General features: G+C 51.2%; 1 protein-coding gene and 1 pseudogene across 1 annotated transcript in view; both read left to right on the top strand.

The window, feature by feature from the left end:
* The first annotated feature begins 4,269 nt into the window (after positions 1-4,269).
* The window catches only part of LOC123365225, a 111,526-nt gene continuing 91,563 nt past the window's right edge, over positions 4,270-24,232 (top strand). The window contains exons 1-5 of the mRNA XM_045007931.1: positions 4,270-4,377; positions 9,462-9,553; positions 10,006-10,303; positions 22,469-22,621; positions 23,336-23,394. Of these exons, the coding sequence (XP_044863866.1) occupies positions 9,469-9,553; positions 10,006-10,303; positions 22,469-22,621; positions 23,336-23,394 (595 nt within the window). The 5' untranslated portion in view covers positions 4,270-4,377; positions 9,462-9,468. The remainder of the gene's footprint in view (positions 4,378-9,461; positions 9,554-10,005; positions 10,304-22,468; positions 22,622-23,335; positions 23,395-24,232) is intronic.
* Positions 12,290-14,320, top strand: LOC123363714 (annotated as a pseudogene).

The following is a 24,232-nucleotide window of genomic DNA, read 5'->3' as shown; positions in this document are numbered from 1 at the left end:
CCCCCACTTATTACTGTTGAATTTGTTAGCTTTTGTGTCTTTTGCTGGTTGCTCTTCAAATTCTTTTTTGGTCTGCTTAATCATAGTTTACATCTGATTTGCCAGAGTTTAGGCTCCTTTCTATTTTTTCCAGCAAGATTTACCTTCTGATTTTTAAAGGGTGCCTTTTTGCCTCTAACTGCTTCTTTTACTTTGTTGTTCAGCCATGGTGGTACATTTTTGGTTCTCTTACTATGTTTTTAAACTTGGGGGTATACATTTAATTTGAGCCTTTATTATGGTGTTCTTAAACGGTTTTCATACAGCTTGCAGAGATTTCTCTTTTGTGACTTTCTTTTAGTTTTCGTTTAACTAGTTTCCTCCTGTGTGGTTCCCCTTTCTGAAGTTAAATGCTACTGCAGTGGGCTTCTTTGGTATTTTCCCTCCCACAAGGACGTTACATTTAGTTACACTATGGTCCCTGGGGGAGGTTCAGCTCTATTTGCCATTCTTGTCAATTTTCGCAGATTCCCTGCTAGAGCCGTGAAATTGAGAGGAAAGGCTGGTGGGCTCCCTGCTGAGAGCCCCACCCTGTCACCCGGAGGTGGGTGGAGGGCTCCAGCTAGAGCCCTGCTGCTCCCAGGGCTGCCCAGAGGATTCAGGGGGCCTGGGGCAAAGCAATTTTGGGGGCCCCTTCCATAAAAAAAAGTTGCAATACTATAGAATCCTGTATTCTCGTGGGGGCCCCTGCAGTGCCCGGGGCAAATTGCCCCACTTGCCCCCCCGGGCAGCCCTGGCTGCTCCCGGCTCCCTGCTCTCAGCTGGGCTGCCGCCCGGGCTCCCTGCTTCTCACAGGGAGCCCAACTCCCCGTGGCTCCCCACTGCCACCCGGGCTCCCTGCTGCCTACCAGAAGCCCAGATACCCCTGGAGCTCCGTGCTCCCTATTGTTCCTCACAGGGAGCCCGGCTGCACCTAGGCTTCTGGCTCCCCACTCTCCGCTGGGAGCAGGGCCGGCCCACAACAATTTGGCACCTGAGGCAGGGAGCTCAAATGATGCCCCCATGCCCCCTCGCTTGGGCCAAAACTTTGAAAGGTCTCAATTCTGCCTTCTTCCTGTTCTGTTCCTCTCATGGCCCTGCTCTGCTACCTACCCCAGTAAAGGAGAACTAACAACTTAAAATGTCTTGTTCAAAAATTTTAAGTAGCACTTAACTTTCAAACGCCTGAACAGCAAATATAACTTTTCTAGTCTGCATAGTAAACATTGGCATTTTTATCTGTTTGCACAATCAAAGTGGTGCTTTCCGGGCCTTCTTGGTTGCAAAGATTTGAACTGCTTCCTGCTGAAGGTCCACAGTCTGGGCCAGCTCATGCTCCATTGAGATGGTTGCAAGGCCGACCAGCCTCTCCTGTGTCACTGTGGAGCGTAGATTTGTTTTTATTAACTTGCGCTCGGAAAAGCTGCGTTCTCCACTGGCAACTGTTACAGGAAGTGTTAGAGCAACAAAAGCATTTGGAAAGAGGGTGGTCATCTTATTTGTGCACATCTATTCCAGAACAGCCTTTGGGGTAGATCCAGCTGAAATGTATCTTGAAAGGGCTTTCAGTTCATCACCTAAATCACTCGCATCAATATCGCGCATGTCATCAGGTGTCAACACTGTCTCTAGTGCCCTGCATGGCTGGTGTAGGTCTTCTTCAGGTATAGTGAGGAGTATATACTCCAAATATACTGCTGTGTTCCTTCAGCTGCATGAAACGTTCTTCCACTGGCTGTATTGCACTATCTAGCACCTGGTTAAAGAATTCAACTTTGAATTGTTGTTTGAGGTCTCTTATGGGATTATCCCCTGCCTCATAATCAAAATGTCTTCTTCTTCGGTGACTCTTGTATTCTTGAATGGGTGAAAAAATAGCTTCAGTGTGAAGTTCCTATGCCAACTTCTGTGCACTCTTCAGACTGTTTTGAAATCCCTCATCTGACCGGTAAGGCTGCAGATATCACTTTGCTTTGTCCAGTTGTTCCATTGCTCCAGATATATCAAGGTCAACACCTTGGAGTCTCTTGCTTACAACATTTATTTCAAACAGTGTGTCATGCCACAACACTAAGCCACACAGAAATTTAAAGTTAGGTATAACCCTTTTGCCCATCTGAGTTGGCAGCAACAAGGGCTGGGTTCAGTTTTAAATTTAATTAATGGAGGTATACCAATCTCCTAGAACTGGAAGGGACCCTGAAGGGTCATTAAGTCCAGCCCCCTGCCTTCACTAGCAGGGCCAAGTACTGATTTTGCCCTAGTTCCCTAAGTGGCCACCTCAAGGATTGAGCTCACAATGCTGGGTTTAGCAGGCTAGTGCTCAAACCACTGAGCTATCCCTTCCCTCCAATAACACCATACAAAACTGGCTTGAGCCCCCACCCAATGACCTGGGGCAATTACCACCCCCCCCCCCGGGCGCCTCTAGGAGGCAATACTTCCCCTCTCGCAAGCACAGAGTCTGAGTGTAGCAAAATCCTTCTAATAAAGGAGGGAAACAATGCAGCATTATGTTGGGGAAACACCAGAAACAGGATTCATAACATAAACCATGAGCAAAGACCTACCCCCAAGTAAGTTTGGCAGCGTCCTTTTCCCCTCAGGGCTTAAGTCCAACACCCCAAAAAATCACCCAAAGTCCCGAAGTAGCTGAGCCATGCTGCGAGTGAAAGGGGTGGCACTGCAAATGGGGAACAAGTGTGCCCAAGGAGTAGAAGGCTTTGGCCCAGATATTCCCTTCAGACGACATCCCCAGACTGGCTTAGGGATACTGGTGTGACCTCACCTTGCAGCCCCCGAAGAAGGAATTGGATGGGCTAAATGGACAGTGCCCCTCTCTAGCTGAAGCCTAGCAAGGGAGGTACGTGGATCCCACTAGAATTTAAAATGATAAGTAAGGGAGGGGAGGCTCTACTGGACCTGGGCAGCTTTAGATGCAGTACCAGGCACATAGGAGGATTTCCACTTCTGAGCCATGGAAGCAGAAATTGACTTTTCCTTTCCAGATTTAGCTAATATTCAGAAAGGGAATCTAGCGCCTGCCTTCCGGATTTGAACACCTCAACATTCAGGAGTGCTCAAGCTCAGTTTGGGCAGCTGTTACTTCATTTCTCCCAAATCAAATATACTGATCCACTGTAACTTGCTGTACAAAAGTAGGCTAAGAAATGAAGAAGCAAGAAATGCTTCCCAGTGGTTTTTAGAACTGGAATAGCTATTTTCAACAGCTATTGCCCCTCCCCCCCTTTTTTTTTCAGTTTTATTTGTTTAAAAGGAAGACAGTGATATTGCATTGGCAAATTCCCCATAGAAACAAAGACTGGAACAAAAGAATAATAAAGGCACCTCAACTTTCCCTCATTTATGGAGGACAGTCTTCTAATATGCATCCAGATATCCTCCAGTCACACAAGCTGAAAATTGTTCCACTTTACTGCAGTTCTGTAACCATATGGGAACCAATCCTGTCTGTGTTCTGTGCACATCCAAAATTCCTGCTGAATGACCTGCCCTGGGAGCGTTACCAGTGACCCAGGGCTGGGGTAGAAGGAGGGTGCAGGTGGGGGGGGAGAGCCCAGGGCTGGGGCAGCAGGGGGAGTGGGGGAGGGCAATGGTGGGGGGAAAGGAGGGAGCCCAGTGCTGGGGCGGCAGGGGGTGTGGGTGTGGGGGGAGCCCAGGGCTGGGGCAGCAGGAGAGTGCGGGGTGGGGGGAGCCCAGGGCTGGGGCAGCAGGAGAGTGCGGGGTGGGGGGAGCCCAGGGCTGGGGCAGCAGGAGAGTGCGGGGTGGGGGGAGCCCAGGGCTGGAGTGGGGGGGCACCCAAATTTTTTTTTCCTTGGGGCGGTAAAAAACCTAGAGCCGGCCCTGCAATGAAGTAAACTCTAGCCAACCCAAAGGTCACATTCAGTATTCTTGGGTGTCCGGGGGATTAGGCAGATTAAGTTGTTTGTCAAAGGGGACGTGTTTAGTTTACCCAGGTTTCTGGGGAATCAGCTGGATTTAGTTTGGCAAGGTATACAAGGCATTAGATATATTTGAACCTGGGCCTTATTGTACTGTTAACCACAAGGCAGAAGGGTTACATACAGAGGGGGGACAGCTTGTATTCAAATTAGGCAAACTTGACTCTTCATTAGAAGCACAGGTCACATCCTCATTGGTCCATGTCAGCTTGTAAAGTACTAACCAGTCGCTGAACCACCCATCGGGAGCTGAATAAAAGCAGCTGGACTTCACTTCCCAAGCTCAGTTGGTCACAGACTGTGGCAATATCAGGGAACAAGGCTGTAGCTGTTGAAGCACCTGGAAGCGAACTGAAGTTTCTGGCTATCTCACAAAATCGGTGACTGAGCTGCCCAGGTGAGCTGGAGAGTCCCTCTTCCCCTTTTCCCCAGCTGGTCAGTAGCTTTGTACCTGCCTTTCCTTTCAGCCAAGCGAGGACATGAGCCTCCTAATGTAAACCCTTCCCAGAGGACGTGCACTGAGCTAGCAATTCAGTGAGGGTGCAATTCACCCCAGTGCCATGAGCCAGCAACAGAGCCAGGCTCCAGCTGAGTCCTCAAACGAGGGTGGCAGTGGGACTGCAATGGTGATTGGGCGTCTGCCCAAGGGAATTTCTCTCAGTGATGTAGATGCACAAGGACCAGGCAGGATTTTCGGACAGGTTAACCCCCGTTGTCTAGGAGGGATCGTGAGTCAACTCTCACATCTTTGGCCAGCGCTCAAGCCAGTCAGAAGACAAGGCGAGAAGCTGGCTGTGTGACCGCTTTCCTCCGGCTGGGTGTTCACCGAGCTAACCCTTCGATGGTCCGTTTAAACCCCATTTCATCCAGCCTCGGGCAGTAAACCCACTTGTGCCCCGTCCAGTTACAGATACTACAGCTTAGGTTTTGGGGCTCCCTTGGAGGTGGTCTACCCACATCGACCATCACCCCTGGTTAGCATTTATTTGAATCCCACTTCATGGTGCCCCCTATGTGCCCTCCTTGGGGACCCCAACCTGGGCCAGTCACCCTTTGTTTTGTTCTCACCACCGGGCGCACTGTCCGCAGATTCATCTGCCAACTGGCCTGTGCTGTGCAGATCCTTAGGCTCCCAGTCCAGGAGCCACAGTTTAAGCTCATGGGGACATTCGCATAGCTCCAATCCTACCAGGTCATACAGTGACACCTGCACCTTGCGAGCAGCTATGCCAGCTGCTTTGTGCATCCCGGTCAGTTTCCCCACATGGATGTAGGAGGGGGATGCAGGGGTTGGGGTGAAGGGGCACAGTGCAGGGGTTGGGGCACAGGAGGGGACAGGGGTTGGGGTGAAGGGGGCACACACACTACAGGGCTTAGGGGCACAGGAGGGGGCAGGGGTTGGGGTGACGGGGGAACACACAGTACAGGGGTTAGGGGCACAGGAGGGGGCAGGGGTTAGGGTGACACGAGGGGGCACAGTGCAGGGGTTGGGGCACAGGAGGGGGCAGGGGTTGGGGTGAAGGGGGCACAGTGCAGGGGTTGGGGCACAGGAGGGGGCAGGGGTTGGGGTGAAGGGGGCACAGTGCAGGCGTTGGGGCACAGGAGGGGGCAGGGGTTGGGGTGAAGGGGGCACAGTGCAGGGGTTGGGGCACAGGAGGGGGCAGGGGTTGGGGTGAAGGGGGCACAGTGCAGGGGTTGGGGCGCAGGAGGGGGCAGGGGTTGGGGTGAAGGGGGCACAGTGCAGGGGTTGGGGCGCAGGAGGGGGCAGGGGTTGGGGTGAAGGGGGCACAGTGCAGGGGAAGGGGCACAGGAGGGGGCAGGGGTTGGGGTGAAGGGGGCACAGTGCAGGGGTTAGGGGCACAGGAGGGGGCAGGGGTTGGGGTGAAGGGGGCACAGTGCAGGGGTTAGGGGCGCAGGAGGGGGCAGGGATTGGGGTGAAGGGGGCACAGTGCAGGGGCTGGGGCACAGGAGGGGGCAGGGGTTGGGCTGAAGGGGGCACAGTGCAGGGGTTGGGGCACAGGAGGGGGCAGGGGTTGGGGTGAATGGGGGTGGGGTTGGGGTGGAGCAGGGATGGGGGCCATGGGAAAGAGGGATGGGTAGGGACGGCCCTGGGTAGGCCACACACCTCAGTGCCTCTGAGACGGAGCCTCTGGGCTCCAGCACTTCTGTTTCACACTGTGAGCTCTGCCCCGCGAGTCCAACGGAGATAGACTCCTGGTCAGAGACTTTTGCCCTCTCCAGGGATCAGTGCAACTCAGCAAGTACTTGCCGCGACACCAGGCAGCATTTCAGCACAGAGCAGGCTTTCTTAGTCAACTGGATGATACCACTGGAAAGTCCTTACTTTAGCAGAGGGAAGCAATGGCGAACACACAGGCCTTGCTGGCCAAGTCAGGGCTCCCTTGAGCCATGCTGCTAAAGGAACCATCCTGGGATCCTCTCTCTGTCTCAAAAAGAACAGGAGGACTCGTGGCACCTTAGAGACTAACAAATTTATTTCAGCATGAGCTTTCGCGGGCTACAGCCCACTTCATCGGATGCACAGAGTGGAACACACAGACAGGAGATATTTATACATACAGAGAACATGAAAAGGTGGAAGCACCCAGACCAACTGGAAGAGTCCAATCAATTGAGATGAGCTATCATCAGCAGGAGAAAAAAAAACCTTTGAAGTGATAATTGAGATGACACATAGAAGGTGTGAGGAGAACTTAACATGGGGAAATAGATTCAATTAGTGTAATTACCCAACCATTCCCAGTCTCTGTTTAAACCTAAGTTAATTGTATCTAATTTGCATATTAATTGGAGTTCAGCAGTCTCTCTTTAGAGTCTGTTTTTAACGTTTTTTTGTTGCAAAATTCCCACCTTCAAGCCTCTCACTGAGTGGTTAGAGAGGTTGAAGTGTTCTCCCACTGGTTTTTGAATGTTATAATTCCTGATGTTAGATTTGCGTCCATTTATTCTTTTGCGTAGAGACTGTCCGGTTTGGCCAATGTACATGGCAGAGGGGCATTGCTGGCACATGATGGCATATATCACGTTGGTAGACGTGCAGGTGAACAAGCCCCTGATGGCGTGGCTGATGTGGTTAGGTCCTATGATGGTGTCACTTCAATAGATATGTGGACAGAGTTGGCACTGGGCTTTGTTGCAAGGATAGGTTCCTGGGTTAGTATTTATGTTGTATGGTGTGCGATTGCTGGTGAGTATTTGCTTCAGGTTGGGAGGCTGTCTGTGGTATGTCCTGGATGGAAGCTGGAGGCATGTAGGTGCGTATAGTGGTCAGTAGGTTTCCGGTATAGGGTGGTGTTTATGTGACCATTGCTTATTAGAACAGTTAGTGTCTAGGAAATGGACCACTTGTGTGGATTGGTCTAGGCTGAGGTTGATGGTGGGATGGAAAACGTTGAAATCATGGTGGAATTCCTTGAGGGCTTCTTTTCCATGGGTCCAGATAATGAAGATGTCATCAATGTAGCGCAAGTAGAGTAGGGCATTAGGGAACGAGAGCTAAGGAAGCATTGTTCTAAGTCAGCCATAAAAATGTTGGCATAGTGTGGGGCCATGCAGGTACCCATAGCAGTGCTGCTGACTTGACGGTATGTATTGTCCCCAAATGTGAAATAGTTGTGAGTGAGGCACAAAATTCAGCCACCAGGTTTGCCGTGACATTATCGGGGATACTGTTCCTGACGGCTTGTAGTCCATCTTTGTGTGGAATGTTGGTGTAGAGGGCTTCCACATCCATAGTAGCCAGGATGGTGTTTTCTGGAAGATCACTGATGGATTGTAGTTTCCTCAGGAAGTCAGTGGTGTCTCGAAGATAGCTGGGAGTGCTGATAGCGTAGGGCGTGAGGAGAGAGTCCACATAGCCAGACAATCCTGCAGTTAAGGTGCAGTTCCTCTGTGTCTCAGTCCCAGGTGAGAGCTCCTGATTCTCCCAAGACCAGTCGTATCCTAGCCGCCTGCCACCTCCTGGTCCATTGTACTCTTCCTGAAGACTCAGGCTGAGTTCGCAAGTTCCACCTGCTGGAGGGCCCGGTGGATAGGTGTCAACTGTTCAGTCCTTGGGGGTTTCCATTGTCTTTCCAGATCCTCCATTGATCTGGGTCGGTTTCAGCCAGTCCCTTAATGACCCATTCACACCACCCCAGACAACTAGTGACCCAGCACCGCCTGTCTCCTGCTCTGCCCCTACAGCAGCTTTTTAACCCTTTTGTGCCCATTGAGTAACAGTCCCTAGTTGAGTAAGTCACTGCCACGCATCTCATTCATAGAAATATTACAGACAATTCCCTCTTCGTCACATCATGGACGACACTTTTTATTTAAAAAAAAATAAGGAAAATTCCAACCAGAAACTACATTAGAGTTGCAGTTGAGAGAGCGTATCAGTAATGCAGGGTAAAACACATTATAGGGATGATGCTATTATCTGAAAATCAATCATCATAAAATCAGGAAATTCACAATTATGATTAAACTTAAAAGAACTCCAGATACGTTAAGGTCACCCAAACAACCTTAACTTTGCCCTGTCAAAACTTCCATACAGTTAAAACTCACTGCAATCTTGTGTCTGGGTTACATTGTAATAGTCTAGTATATGATTATTATACCTTTTTCCTGTTATTCTTTATTACAGAAATGTTCTTTGTCAGCAGACATCGTAATTCTTCCCTGCTGTGCCGCTATGCAAACCCCACACCCTTATGATTAAGGCATTTTAGTGGGGAGGAACTCAGATAACATTAAACTGATTTGTTAAAGGCACATTAGATTTTTTTTCCTCCTGGGACAACTACTGGGTAGAGTTAAAGTTGTCTGGGTGCCTTAACTGTGTATTTTCACGCCTTAACATGTTTGTATCTTTTTAGATTTAACCGTAGCTGTGAATTTCTTTGGTTTTTAAGGTTTGTTTTTTGGATCATTACAACAGCTCTGTAAGATACTTTACCTGAATGACCGATATGTGCTCTCAACCATAATTAGGGTACCTGTGGTTCTACTAACAGGTGAATTTCCAGAGAAACTAGGAATAATTTGATAAAATTTCTCAACTCTAACTTTTAATGATTTTTGGATGAGCTGTAACTGACCAAGCCATAATTAGACTGGCATACAGAGCCTGACTGACTGATGGATAAGGACCTATATTAAAGGATCTAGCCACCCTGAGACAGGTTCACTGGATAAAGCCACCTTTTGTCCCCCAAAACCAAGTGGAAACTAACCAGAAGACATTGTCATAAACACAGTAAGATGGTCTAGTGGGCAGAGGAGGGAAATAGACTTCAATGAACCATGGTTCTAGTCATAGGTCAGCCCCTTACTTGCTACAAGTTGCTGTTTCCCCGTGCCTCAGTTTCCCTCTCTAAAATGAGGACCATCCAGTGTGTGAGGTGCTCATCTGAACCTTGCTATGGCTGTAGTTTATTCTGATTAAAACAGTCATGTGATCTCCTATGCTGACAGTGCAAGGATGGAGTTCCTCTGGTGTCCGTTGATGATGATCGGGATCCTTGCAGGGACTGCGGTGTCTCAGGGCTGCACCCCACCACCAGGGGGTAAGGAGCTGGCACAATGTTGTTCTCTTTTATTTTATACCCCATTCCCTTCGGCCCCAACCTCTGCCTCGTGAGACAGTAGAAACCCAGGGAGACGCTTCCCTTCCCACCGCTGGCCTGGGCAGGGGCTCCAGCGGCGGAGGGGGGAGGGGGCAGACTGGGGAGGCTCCATCTGAACATCCTGCCCCATCTCTGCCTTGGGGAGCAGCTCCAGCTGGGTATGGGACGAAAGAGGCTGAGAGCGGTTCTGCCTGGGTGAGACCCCAGCAGAGACCTGCTGTCACTCCCATCCCTGGGGGCCATGGCTCCCACTATGAACCTGGCTCTCATGCAGTGGCTGGTTTGTGTCACTGCCGGGAAGCGGCTCTGGCTCCATGTGGGATAAAGGGCATCTAGAGCCCCCCCAGTGATGGGCACGTCCCACCTCCCCTCTTCTCGCCCTCTGATTCCAGCTCAGAACTTGGCGCTGGGGCGCCCGGCCACTCAGACCTCCACATATGACAATGAAGAGATAGGAAAAGCCGTGGCTGGAAAGGCCGTGGATGGAAAACGCGATGGGAAGTGGCTACAAGGCTCCTGCAGCCACACCCAGCTTGACACAGAACCGTGGTGGAGGGTGGACTTGGGCAGTCGTCAGTCTGTCTCTGCGGTGATCGTGAAGAACAGGGAGGACTGCTGTGGGGAGAGACTCGAGGGGGCCCAGATCCGTGTGGGAGATGCCGTGGCTGACCATGGCAAGCACGACCCCATGTGAGTTGCTTCCCCGTTCTCCGGAGTGAGACGACTCCTCCCAGCTCAGACTCGGGGGTTGGGTCTCATTGCCAGCCGAGGCCAGGGCGTGGTCTCTCAACCCAGGGGTGCAAGTGACTTAAAGGATTTACCGGTACTCCAGAGTCCGTAGGAGGGGCGGGGCCTCAACCAGAAGAGGCGTGGTCTCTGCCAGAAGAGGCGGGGCCTTTAAATCCCCAGGTGCTTTAAATCAGGATTTAAAGGGCCTGGGCCTGGGGCTGTGGTAACAGCAGCTGGGAGCCCCGAGCCCTTTAAATCAGCCCTGGAGCTACCAGCTGCAGAGGTGGCTGGGAGCCCAGGGGGTGATTTAAAGAGCCTGGGGCTCCAGCCACTGCTGCAGTGGAGCCCCAGGCCCTTTAAATTGCCATCGGAGGGGGCACCCGGCTGCTGCCGCTACCCCGGGCTCTGGTGGAGCTTTGAAGGGTAGCGGCAGTGGGAGCCCCAGGCCCTTTCAATCGCCACCTGAGCCCTGCTGCCGGAGCCCCGGGGTAGCAGTGGCAGCCAGGGGCTTGGGCAGTGAGTTAAAGGGCCTGGGGCTCCGCCTGCCACTACCACCCCGGGCCCTTTAAATTGTCCCCAGAGCCCTGCTGCCGCAGCCCTGGGGTAGCGGCCGGGGGCTCCAGCGGCAAGTTAAAGGGCCTGGGGCAGTAGCGGCGGCCGAGCCCTGGGCCCTTTAAATCGCTGCCGGAGCCCTTGGGTAGCGACTCCGGGGACGAGTTAAAGGGCCCGGGGTGGTAGCGGCTTCCGGAGATCTTAAATCGTCCGTGGAGCCAGGCTGCCAGAGCCCTGGGGAGGCAGCGGCGGGTCTCCGGTGGCTATTTTAAGGGTTGGGGCAGTAGCGGCTGCCACAGCCCCAGATCCTTTAAATAGTCACCAGAGCCCTGCCGCCGCCGCTGTCCGAGCGCTCCAGGGATGATTTAAAGACCCCGAGTGGTAGCTGCGGCAGGAGCCCCGGGCCCTTTCAGTTGCCGCCTGAGCCCTGCCACCACTTCCCCAGGGCTCCGGCAGCAGGGTTCTGGCAGCAATTTAAACGGCCCGGGGCTCCAGCCGCTGCTGGGAGCCACAGGCCCTTTAAATTGCCACCAGGAGAAGCCGATCCATCCCAGTACGGTGCACCGGCTCTTGCCAATACCCCGTACCGGGCCATATTGGCTTACTTTCACCTCTGTCTTAACCTGGGAGCTGCCTGAGGCTGTGGCTGCTGTGCCAGGGGTAGTCTGAGTTCCTGGATGGAGGGGAACCGCATGTCACTGAGCACAGCAACCCCTGCAGGGCAAGGCAGGGTAGAATAATCCCTCCAGGCTCCTGCGTGTTCTCTCTGCACTCGCAGCTGATCCTCGTGTAGAACCATCTCATCCAAGGCAACAGGAACTGATTTTCCTGGGATCCATAGATTTCTAGGGCCTGAAGAGACCTTTCCGATCATCTAGTCTGACCTGCAGTATCGTACAGGCCAGGACACCTCACACAGTGATTCTGCACTGAGCCCACAATTTCTCTGTGAGCTGCCGTGTATCTTTTAGGGCTTGTCTACACTGGCAAGCTTTGTCGATTAAACTAATGTCAACGAGGAAAAATCGACAAAAACAAAGTTGCCAAAGTGTGTCGACATTTTCTCCCTCTGTCAAGAGCTCATGTCCACATTTGGGGCACCATTGTCAACAGCGAGAGCAAAGGACTGTGGGTATATATCCCACAGTGCCTGGCGACACCATCCGTCGCTAGGTGTTGTGGGAATGCGGAAACAGAGCGTGGCGCATCCTGGGACGTGCAAAATGTACCATCATGCACCACTTTGTGTCCCAGCCCTCCAGTGGTTTCTGGCTTCCTTTCGCGCCGTTTTTCCAGCTGTCATTCTTTTGTAGTGCACACCAGCATCTGCAGTGAGAGAAGATGGATCCCGCACTTCTCTCGCATGCGCTGTTAGCTGTTGTGAGGACATCGCACATGGCAGCACAGTTACTCTCAGAGTTACTCGTAAAGTTACTGACAGAGGATGAATCACAGGCACCCGAGTGTGATATGGACAGCAGCTACTTAGCAGTGCTTCGTGCATTCACAGAGCAGCTGCATACAGTAGACCGTCGCTTTTGGGTGAGGGAAACAAGCCCTGATTGGTGGGATCGCATTGTCATGCAGGCGTGGGATGAAGACCAGTGGGTACAGAACTTTAGGATGTGTAAAGCAACGTTCCTGGAGCTATGTGCCGAGCTGGCTCCCGACCTGCAGTGCAAGGACACCAGATTGAGAGCTGTCCTTTCGGTAGAGAAGCGTGTTGCAATCGCTGTGTGGAAGCTGGTGAATCCAGACTGGTATCGGTCAGTTGCAAATCAATTTGGAGTAGGAGAGTCCACTGTTGGAGCTGTAGTACTCCAAGTGTGCAGGGCAATAAATTGCATCCTGCTGTGCAGGACCGTGACTCTGGGAAATGTGCATAAAATAGTGGATGGCTTTGCAGAGATGGGTTTCCCTAAATGTGGTGGGCCGATTGATGGCACACACATGCCAATTTTAGTGCCAGACCACCTTGCCTCAGAATACATCTGTAGGAAGGGATATTTCTCCATGGTGTTGCAGGCACTTGTGGATCACTGGAGGTGTTTCACGGACCTCAATGCAGCCTGGTCTAGAAAGGTGCATGACGCACACATCTTCAGGAACAGTGGCCTGTACAGAAAGCTGCAGGCGGGGACTTTCTTTCCAGACCACAAGATCACAGTGGGGGATGTGGAAATGCCCATAGTAATCATGGGAGACCCGGCTTACCCCTTACAGCCCTGGCTCATGAAACCTTACACAGGGCACCTGGACAGCAGCAAGGAGCGTTTGAACAACAGGCTGAGCAGGTGCCGCATGGTAGTCGAATGTGCCTTTGGCCGTTTGAAAGCTCGCTGGAGGTGTCTCAATGTCAGGCTAGACCTTACCAAGGATAATATTCCCGTGGTCATAGCCGCGTGCTGCACTTTGCACAATCTGTGTGACTCTAAGGGTATGTCTACACTATGAAATTAGATCGAATTTATAGAAGTCATTTTTTTAGAAATCATTTTTATACAGTCGATTGTGTGTGTCCCCACACAAAATGCTCTAAGTGCATTAAGTCGGCGGACTGCGTCTGTGGGATTGAATGTGAGATGCTGAAGGCTTCTGGATTGAGAATTGTGAGTGAAGGGCTGGCTTTGGGCTTGTTCTCATTGGCCAGCTAATTGTGAATAGGTAGACAGGTGTGTAGAATGATAATTACCCTATGAGTTACAGCTGCGGCTGTGTGGGTTTAATTAACTAATTAGCAATTGTGATTGCTTATCATGTTGTATATAAGAGCATGCTGGGAATGAATAAAGATGGCTGCATACACACACACTCTCTCTCTGCTTGGACTTCGTTCCTGCTCTTGCGATGCAACAAATGGTGACCCCGATGTGATACAGACTTACAGTGCAGTGAACTAGTCAGAACAAGCTGGATCATCATTGAAACAAAACACAGTGAGAGAAGTACAGCTGTGGATGTTTCTCTTTTGAAGGTAATCATCAGAAATGAATTTAAGGAGCGTTACTCGCTGAATCCAGAGTATATAACTGATGTTGTGTATGAAAAACCTTATATCACTATTGAACTGAAACAAAATGTTTCCCAGAAGTCTGCCAAGAGTGTGGATATATCTGACGTGGCTTACTACTTTGAAAAAGATGTCAAAGGTGACTCACACTACAGATAAACATCAGTGAAGAACCTCTAAAATTTGATCAAGCTCTAATCTACTATGTTGATGAAAAGCCCCCAGAGTTTTCCATGAAACGTCTGACTGCTGGTATTATTGCAGTCATTGTAGTGGTGGTACTAGCAATTGTTGCTGGAATTATTGTACTGGTTATCACTAGGAGAAGGAGAGGAAAGTATGAGAAGGCTGAGGCAAAGGAAATGAATGAAATGCAAAAAGAACTAAACCCATAACTGAAGTCACTAGAAGACAAATCGTGAAGGCAAACAGAACTAAAACAAGATAAGTACTAGTACCACTGTTGCCAATCTTGAATGAAGATAGTGTTGGTGGCCTGAATTGATAAAAAGAAAAAGAAGGACGCGCCTGAAGTCCCAGCGTCGAGCGGCCGGAGGGGAGAGAGAGAGAGAGAGAGAGAGAAAAAAAAAAAAAAACGCACGGCGTCCGAGCGAGCAGCTGAGAGCTGCAGGGCGTCCGAAGAAAGGAGGCGTACCTGACAAGTGGCTGGGAGCCGCGGGGTGTTCGAGTAAGCGGCTGGAAGCCGCAGGGCATCTGACAAGGGAGGCACACTCGAACCAAGAAGTGAGCAGCTAATATGGGAACTGCTGCGTCAGCAGATTTGATACGCATCACGGAGCGGTGGGGAGAAAAGTTCCCCTCTGATGCGTTATCCCGCCTGTTGCGGTGGGGACGAAGAGGGGGACTTTCCGTTCAATCGAGTAGTAATACTGTTTGGGAGCGGTTGGGCTGTGAGCTCTGGAAATCAGTGGCTCAGGGCGATAAGAAGGTTTTCTCCCTGAGTCCAGTATGGCTCACCGCGCAGAGACGATTGAAGGAGCAGTTCTTACAGCAAAAGGTAATGGTGGAAGCTTATCAAAGAGATGCAAGTTCACAGGACCAGCTGATTAGTGAATTAAAATCTACAAAGAAACGGCTGGATTTGGAAGTGAAAGAATTAAAACGGGAGTTACTGAAACTTCGAAGTGAAAAGCAGTCCATTGATGTTGAATGCTCAAGACTTCAGAAGGAAGTATCCCAGGTTCACCAGCAGATAGTGGAGTTAGAAAGCCACCTCCAGTCAGTGCAAAAAGAACGGGATGCACAAATCGCTGATGGAGGAAATAACCAGGTTTCCCATGAACGGATTCAAGCTTTAGAGATAGAGCTGCAGGCTGTTAGCCACAGTAAGATGATGTCAGAGAAAGAGCTGCAAGAAGTAATTTCACTTACCAGCCAGGAGCTTCGAGAATCTAGGAGAAAGATAAAACTTTTGGAAGAAATAAACAAGAAGTTGGCCCTCGAACTGGAACATGAACGGGGGAAGCTCACTGGTTTTGGTCAGTCTAACATTGCTTTGCGAGAGCACAGCACCATTCTCGAAACAGTACTAGCAGAGAGAGAGGCAGACCTGGTGCAGCTGAATCTCCGGGTTCAAGCAGTCCTAAATATTCAAGCTTTACAGACTGCCTTCGAAAGAGAAAAGTCAAACGTTAATAACCTTCAAAAGCAGGTTGCGGCAGCCAAAGTAGATGCAGCACATAACCGTCGTCATTATAGAGCTGCGGTTCTTGAGCTGAGTGAAATTAAGAAGGAGCTACAAGCCAAAGAACTGCTTGTCCAAACCCTTCAGGCTGAAGCAGACAAACTACACGCTATTATTGAATGTGCTCATGCCTCTTTTAAGGCGCTCCTTTTAAGACAAAAAGGGGGGATTTGCAGTGAGCGGGCAGACGCCTTGGATAAGACGCCTGCCGCTCGGTTGCTGCAAGCTCTTAATTGGTTACATCTTGGTAAAAACAGCCAGGTGCCCCCCGTGATTAAACATGTCAACGGGATGACTGGGGAAGAGCAGGGTGCGGCCCCCCGACCCTCGGTCAAATGGTTTGATTATCAGCAGCAAATATGGAAAGGACCAGTTGACTTGCTAACGTGGGGCAGGGGTTATGTGTGTGTTGCCACTGATGCGGGTCCCAGGTGGATGCCAGCGAGGTGGGTCCGGCCTTGGTTGCGTCCTCCGGAGTGACGGCAGGCAGATGCGGAGGAGCCTCACGAGACGCGCTCAGATGTCGCGAAACCAGAGCCCCCGGAGGAGAGCTGTTTGTTAGCTCTGCCAGGACTTTTTCTGTCTGATCCTCCATGAATGAATTACTCACTTGAGATGATTTTTTGTGTTTGAAAAAAAAAAAAAAAAATCTGTGTGGTACCATGCAATTATTATTTAGAACTAAGATTTATGTTTTATGTTCCTTGTTATGTTTTGTGTTGTCTGTTTTCTGGCCAGAATTGTTGTTGTATTGTCATGTGGTTTGATGTTTTTTTTTTCTTAAGACCCCCCACCACCCTCAGTGTCAGTTTGATCACCTGACAGCTGAGGGATGTTTTCAAAAAAAAAAAAAAAAAAAAAATGGGGGGGGGTCCTGCAGAGGTTACATTATTTGTTTATTGTGTTTTGTTTTGTTCGTTTGATGTTTTTGAAATTATATGTTAAGGATTGAATGGTCATATAGGTTGATCTTATAAAGTTTTGTTTATGATAGGTTATAATGTTATGCTGTTATGAGTTGCAAATGTTTTATGAATAACATAATATTTGATTAAGATAGATTGTGGTGTTATGCTGTTATAAGTTAAAAATGTTTGGTGAATGTTTTTATCTTGTTTTCCTTTTTTCCTTTTCTTTTGATTGTAAATAAAGGGGGGAGATGTGGGATTGAATGTGAGATACTGAAGGCTTCTGGATTGAGAATTGTGAGTGAAGGGCTGGCTTTGGGCTTGTTCTCATTGGCCAGCTAATTGTGAATAGGTAGACAGGTGTGTAGAATGATAATTACCCTATGAGTTACAGCTGCGGCTGTGTGGGTTTAATTAACTAATTAGCAATTGTGATTGCTTATCATGTTGTATATAAGAGCATGCTGGGAATGAATAAAGATGGCTGCATACACACACACTCTCTCTCTGCTTGGACTTCGTTCCTGCTCTTGCGATGCAACATGCGTCCACAGTACTGAGGCTAGCGTTGACTTCCAGAGCGTTGCACTGTGAGTAGCTATCCCACAGTCTCCACTACCCATTGGGATTCCGGGTTGAGATCCCAATGCCTGATGGGGCAAAAACAGTGTCGCAGGTGGTTCTGGGTACATGTCGTCAGGCCCGCCTCTCCCTCCTTCTCTCCCTCCGCGAAAGCAACGGCAGACAATCGTTTTGCGCCTTTTTTCCTGGGTTACCTGAGCAGACGCCATACCATGGCAAGCATGGAGCCTGCACAGCTCACTGTCACCGTACGTCTCCTGGGTGCTGGCACACATGGGACCGCATTGCTACACAGCAGTAGTTCATTGCCTTTTGGCAGCAGACGGTGCATTACGATTGGTAGCCATCGTCATCGTACTCCAGGGTGCTCTTTTAGCCGACCTTGATGAGATCAGTCGGGGCGCCTGGGCAGACATGGGAGTGACTCAGCCAGGTCATTCCCATCTTCTGCCGAGCATCCAGGAGATGACGATGGCTAGCAGCCCTACTGCACTGTCTGCTGCCAGCCAAGATGTAAAAGATAGATGGAGTGGATCAAAACAAGAAATTGACCCAAATTGTTTTGTGAAATCAACGGCCTGCTAAACCCAGGGTTTTGAGTTCAATCCTTGAGGGGGCCATTCTGTGTGACAGTTGTTTGTGTTTCTCCTTGATGCAAAGCCACCCACTTTGTTGATTTTAATTCCCTGTAAGTCACGTTGTCAGTTGCCCCTCCCTCCGTCAGAGCAATGGCAGACGATTGTTTCGCACAAAACCAGGCAAGGATGTGATGGCAGCGCAGTGACCAGAGTGATGAGGACATAGACATGGTCACAAACTTCTCACAAAGTACGGGCCGGGCAATGTGCCCTGGCAACGTGCACATGATGCTGATGAGCTCTGTGTGAGCTTTGCATGGTCACCTGTGCTGATCAGCTCGCCAGGCTGGCCAAACAAGAAATGAAATTCAAAAGTTTGCGGGACTTTTCCTGTCTACCTGGCCAGTGTATCTGAGCTGAGAGCACTGTCCAGAGCGGTCACAATGGAGCACTCTGGGATAGCTCCCGGAGGCCAGTACTGTCGAACTGCATCCACACTATCCCAAATTCGACCCAGGAAGGCCGATTTCAGAGCTAACCACCTTGTCGGAGGTGGAGTACAGAAATCGATTTAAAGAGCCCTTTAAGTCGAAAAAAAGGGCTTCGTCATGTGGACGGATCCAGGGTTAAATCGAGGTAATGCTGCTAAATTTGACCTAAAGTCACAGTGAAGACCAGGCCTAAGGGTGAAATGTTTGCTCAGGTGTGGAGCACTGAGGCCGAGCACTTGGCTGCACAGTTTGAACAGCCAGATGCTAGGACTGTCGGAGGAGCCCAGAGGGCTGCTATTAACATCAGAGAGGCCTTGAGGAACCACTTTCACAATGAGGGGCAGTAACACGTGTGCTTTGAAGTTGCTTCCCTGCTGCATCCATGTACAATTTTGGGGCCCAAAATCCATGCAACAAAATGCTTTAGAAGCCTGTTCCCGAGGGTGAATTGATCGCTATACGGTTTTGTAGAACACAGAATAAAAACGCTGGACCGTTAAATACCTCAGCCTTTGGTTATTGTTAAAAAAGGTAAAACCTCACAACTGTGTGTCGCTCCAGCTCTCATTGTGCAAGCTGAGAGGGGGTGGAGTGATGGGGAAACTCAGGAGTGCTGTGAAGTGCAAAGGAATGTGTGGGCATAGAGGAGGGTGGGGTTGGCACAGAATTGTGCATCTGCATGTGCTGCAGTGGAGCACCAGGGATCTGCTCAGTCTGCAGCTCTATCAGAGACTTGAGCATCTCTGTCTGACTCTCCATAACTTTTATCATCCACTCTGTCGCTCGCCTAGCAAATGCAGCATTCTCTTTGCTGTCCTGCCTTTCGGCTCCCCAGCACTCTTTGTGTTCCCGGGTCTGTCTCTCACCGTGCTGCAGCACCTCCTGGAACATGTCTTCTCTGCTGCGCTTAGTGTTCTTATCTGCCGAAGCTGGTCGGCGGGGGTGCACGGTGTGTTCCTCAAGGTCTGTGCTGAACAGAAGAGCGATTGTTACATTCCAGCAAACGGCTGAAACATTTCAGTAACAAGCAGGGGCGGCTCTAGGATTTCCGCCGCCCCAAGCACGGCGGCACGCCGCGGGGGGTGCTCTAGCGGTCCCGCGGCTCCGGTGGACCTCCCGCAGGCGGGAGGTCCACCAGAGCCGCCTGCCGCCCTCCCGCTGGGACGCTGCCCCAAGCGCGCGCTTGGCGTGCTGGGGTCTGGAGCCGGCCCTGGTAACAAGGGCCTTTTGCTAGCTGAAATCACTTTCTCTCTGAGGCCTTGGCTACACTTGAGAGTTACGGTGCAATAAAGCCGCTCACAGCACTGTAACTCACTCCCCGTCCACACTGGCAAGGCACGTACAGCACTGTATCTCCGTGGCTACGGCGCTGCAGGTACTCCACCTCCCCGAGAGGATTAACAGCTGCTGTGGAGTGGCTGAGACGCTGGTGCTCCAGTGTAAACGAGGAGTAACCTTATTACGCAGTGATTGACCTCTGGAAACTCCCCATAATCCTTTTAAGTGAAAGTTCCTCTCCTTGTTTTGTTGTGCTGCCTCTGTTTGTTTTGTTGTGAACTCCGGGCCCCGGGAGCTGCTTATCAAAAAACCAAACCCAGCTCCTGTTTGCTGTGAATGAGCAGAGGCAGGCAGGGGGGCTCCCTTTGGAACGCCCACAGCTAATGTTTGCTTGAAGAGAGAGGCAGCGTGCGGGGGAGGGGGAGGCAGGGGAAGGGTCCCCTTCGGGGAGCGGCTGCTTATCTGGTCTGTGAGAAAAAACAAACAGCTGCTGTTTGCTTTCAGTGAGGGAGGGAGGTGTGGCGGAGGGAGCAGGGTCAGAACTTGCAAGGCAGGGAGCTGACACAGTGTCCGCACTCCAAAAATCCACTTTCTCTCCCCCTACGATCCCTGTCACACTCCACCCCCCCCTTTTGAAAAGTATGTTGCAGCCACTTGAATGCTGGGATAGCTGCCCATAATGCACCGCTCCCAATGCCGCCGCAAATGTGGCCATGACAGTGCGCTGGTAGCTGTCAGTGTGGACAGACTGCGGCGCTTTCCCTACTTAGCTCTACGAAGACAAGTTTAACTCCCAGCGCTGCACAGCTGCAAGTGTAGCCATACCCTGAGACTCTAGGCAGGCACACGGCTCCACGGGCAGGGCCGGCTCCAGGCACCAGTGAAGGAAGCAGGTGCTTGGGGTGGCCAATGGAAAGCGGTGGCACGTCCAGGTCTTCGGCGGCAATTCAGCAGCGGGTCTCTCAGTCTCTCTCTGTGGGAAGGACCCGCCACCGAATTGCCACTGAAGAATGGAGCGGCGGCGGTAGAGCTACCGCCAAAGTGCCACCGATCGCGGCTTTATCTTTTTTTTTTTTTTTTCTGCTTTGCCACTTGGGGCGGCAAAAAAGCTGAAGCCGGCCCTGTCCACAGGCACCCCAGTCATGGCGAGTGTTGGGAGTGGGGGGAGGCGTTTGTGCGTATGGACAAACCGGTCACGGCTCGCAGGGCAGCTTTGCATTCTAAAATTATCCTACATTTTTTCACTTTGTCACTGCTGGCTGACATCTCACCGCTGCAGGTAACCAGGGAAACCAGGGCACAGCTACTGCATGCTTGTGGCTTTCACCCCGCTCCATATGCAGCTCACTATGGGCCGCTTTGGTCCCAGCTCCAGTGGTTGCTAAATGGCAGGGGACAGTTTCCTACAATGGGGGAACTAACAAGGCTGCAGTCCCTTGGAATCGGCGGCAGAGGATTAACAAGTACCGGTACCTCTTGGAAACTTTCCAGAGCCTCTCTCTGGAGGATCCCCTGCAGGTCTCCGTGTCCATCAACACCCTGATTGGCCATGCGGATTAGCTACACAGGGCAATGTCCAGCTCACAGAAAATGCTACCTGTCTCCCACGTTTTGATTCCCTACACAAGCCACAGCAACGTACCTAGCGTCTCATCTCTTTCCTGCTCCCCGTTGAGCACTTCTGGAGTGGAGAAAAGTTCCTGGCTGCCTGCCTCACCGGGCGACCCCGCTGGGAGCTCCACATCCTCTTCTAGCTCGACTTCTTCATCCAGAATTTCAGCCTCCGGGTTACCTCCTCTTTCTGCTGCCTCCGAAGTATCTACGGGGCTATCGGCGATGGAGGTGGGGTCACCACCGAGGATAGCATTCAGCTCCTTATAGAAGTGGCAGGTCTTAGGTGCGGCACCAGAGCAATGGTTCACCTCCTGCGCCTTGTGGTACACCTGCCTCAGCTCCTTTATCTTCTGCTGCGTGTCCCGATCAGAGCCCTTTTCGCACAAGCCTTGAGAAATTTGCCCATATGTGACCTGATTCCTATGGCTCGCCCGCAGCTGCGACTGAACAGACTCCTCTCCCCATATATTGATCAGATCCAACAGCTTGGTGGTGGTCCAAGCGGGAGCGCGTTCGGTGCGATAGCCAGCCATGCTCATGTGGAAAGCCACCTGGGAAGCTCATATAGTAATAAAGGTAATAGGTTATAATTGGAGATATACCAATGTCCTAGAATTGGAAGGGACCTTGAGTCCAGCCCCCTGCCTTCACTAGCAGGACCAATTTTTGCCCCAGATCCCTAAGTGGCCCTCTCAAGGATTGAACTCACAATCCTGGGTTTAGCAGGCCAATGCTCAAACCACTGAGCTATCCCTCCCCCCTCTGGGAAGCCAGCAAGCAGGAAATGAGATTTCAAATTCCTGGGGCTTGCAAGGGGGTGGCGGGTTGGCTGCAGGACAGTAGTGTTCAAACTGCTCACCAGAGTGGCAGCATGGGAATTGTGGGACACTTTCTGGAGGCCAATAAAATAAAAAAAAACCCTGCGGTGTCTACACTGGCTGTTTGTCGACAGTAAAGGGAGGGGAAAAGACAAAAGTATCTTGCAGGGGTGGAAGTTCTTTGTCGCCAAAACTGGGCGTTGGTTTTTTTTTTAAAAGTCCCATTGACGTGTGTGCGCTATCGCTGTTTTGTCGCCAAAAGGTAGTTTTTGGCGACAACTTGCCAGTGTAGACAAGCCCTCAGACAGACGTCCGGTCTTGATTTAAAGACTCCAAGGGAAGGAGAATCCACTATGTCCTTCGGTTAATGCTCCCTTGGTTAATGACCCTGGCTGATGAAATGTGAACCTTATTTCTAGTGGGAATTGGGTTGTGACGGGAACAAGGACACACCCCCGTCTCTTACAGTCCGTCATTCACTCCGTGCTTTGGCCTCTGCAGGCTCAGAGTTAAAGGGTCGTCAGTCCTGCTGCCAACTCGCCTGTGCCCCCTAATCTCAGCCTCTCACTCTTGTCTTCTGCTCTTTACAGCTGCGGGACCATCACCGACATCGCACCAGGATCCCTCAGCACCATCTGCTGCAACGGGCTGGAGGGCCGTTACGTCACCGTCACCATCCCGGGCAGGGCAGAGTATCTCACCGTGTGTGAGGTCGAGGTCTATGGCACCCAGCGGGGGGATGAGTGCTAGGAAGCTGGAGTGACAGTCCATGGTGCGGGGAAGCACCTCGCCCTGCGCTCGGGGCAGAGAGGGGAGGTTGGTTCAGGAATGAGCCGCTGTCACCTAATAAACTCCACTGGTCCCTTCCTGCCTCTCCTGTCGTTTGTCTCCATCCCGCACCGTTCTGCCCATGGCTCCCCTCCCCTTCCCTGCCCCTACAGGCCATGTGATTCTGATCCCACAGGAGCCAGTGGAGCCTTGGCTCCAAACCCCAGATGGGCTTTGGGTTAATCCAGCTCTTCTGCTGCTGCTTCCAGCCCTTCCCTCCTCCCACTGCCCATTCCCCAGCCTGCTCCCCCCTCTGAGTACAACCCGCTCTCTGGCTCCCCTGCCCCTCCTCCAACCTGGGGCTGAGGCGCCTGTTCTCCATTCCCCCTTCAACCCAATGCTCCTTCACAGCCCTCCCCCGAACTCCAGCTGCCCTGCTGTCACTGCTAGCCCTGGGCCATCAGCAGAGCGGGGCTGGCTTTGGCCTGTCCATCCATGAACTCTGCAGCTGCTTGGGCCCTGCTGGGACGCCTCCAACCCTGAGGAGCCCGGGGAGGTTGGAAGAGCAGAGCTGACAGCTGATATAGGGCCAGATGCCAGGCGGGTGCAAGTGGGCACAACTCCACTGGTGGCCCTGGGATTGCAGCCGCTTATGCCAGGGCTGAATTTCACCCTTATATTGTGCACAGTGATTGTGAGCCAGGCAGCAGCAACAAAGCGGTGCTCAGCCCCGAGCCTGGGCCGCGAGGTGACTGTTAATGTGTGGAGGAGTACGGCCAAGTTCCCGTGGTAACAGTTTGATGTACGTCTGCTGTCATCATCCTGGTGTCCCCCCCACAGCTCGGCCGATGCCCCTCAGTCCTGCCCCCAGCCTCCTGCTATCCCAGAGAGCCGTGTTTGCTGAGCAGACACAGACATTCACTGCACTTTGTATTGTGACTCTGCTGCGGGCAAATGGCTCATAGGCTTTAAGCCCAGAAGGGACCAGCATGATCATCTAGTCTGACCTTCTGCACATCGCAGGCCACAGACCCTCACCCACCCACTCCTGGAACTAACCTCTAACCTCTGGCTGAGTTACCGACGTCCTCACATCATGATCTGAAGACTACACCTTACAGAAAATCCATCATTTGCACTTAAGCCATAAGGATTGAGATCCCCAGTCACTGACTGGAGCCACCCTGAATATGGACATTGGACTATAACCTATGAACAACATCTGAAAGGACTTTCGGCAATTACAAGCTCACCTCTGCTATGTATCTGAACTTCAGGAATTGAATTCAAATCTGTATGTATACTGATCTTTTAACCAACACACTCTCTTTTCTTTTTTAATAAAATTTTAGCTTAGTTAATAAGAATTGGCTATAGCGTGTATTTTGGGTCAGATCTAAGTTATAATTGGACCTGGGTATGTGGCTGATCCTTTGGGGTTGGAAGAACCTTTTCTTTTATATGATGAGATAAGATTTTCAGGAATCATGATCATATCTGACAGGTGTGTCTGGATGGAGGCCTAAGGCTGGGTACTTTAAGGGAACTGCGGGGTTTGGACTTCTAAGTAACCAGTGAGGTTCTAT

This window comes from Mauremys mutica, chromosome 2, assembly GCF_020497125.1.
Source record: "Mauremys mutica isolate MM-2020 ecotype Southern chromosome 2, ASM2049712v1, whole genome shotgun sequence".
Classification (NCBI taxonomy): Eukaryota; Metazoa; Chordata; order Testudines; family Geoemydidae; genus Mauremys; species Mauremys mutica.
This window is presented reverse-complemented; position numbering and strand designations above follow the sequence as displayed.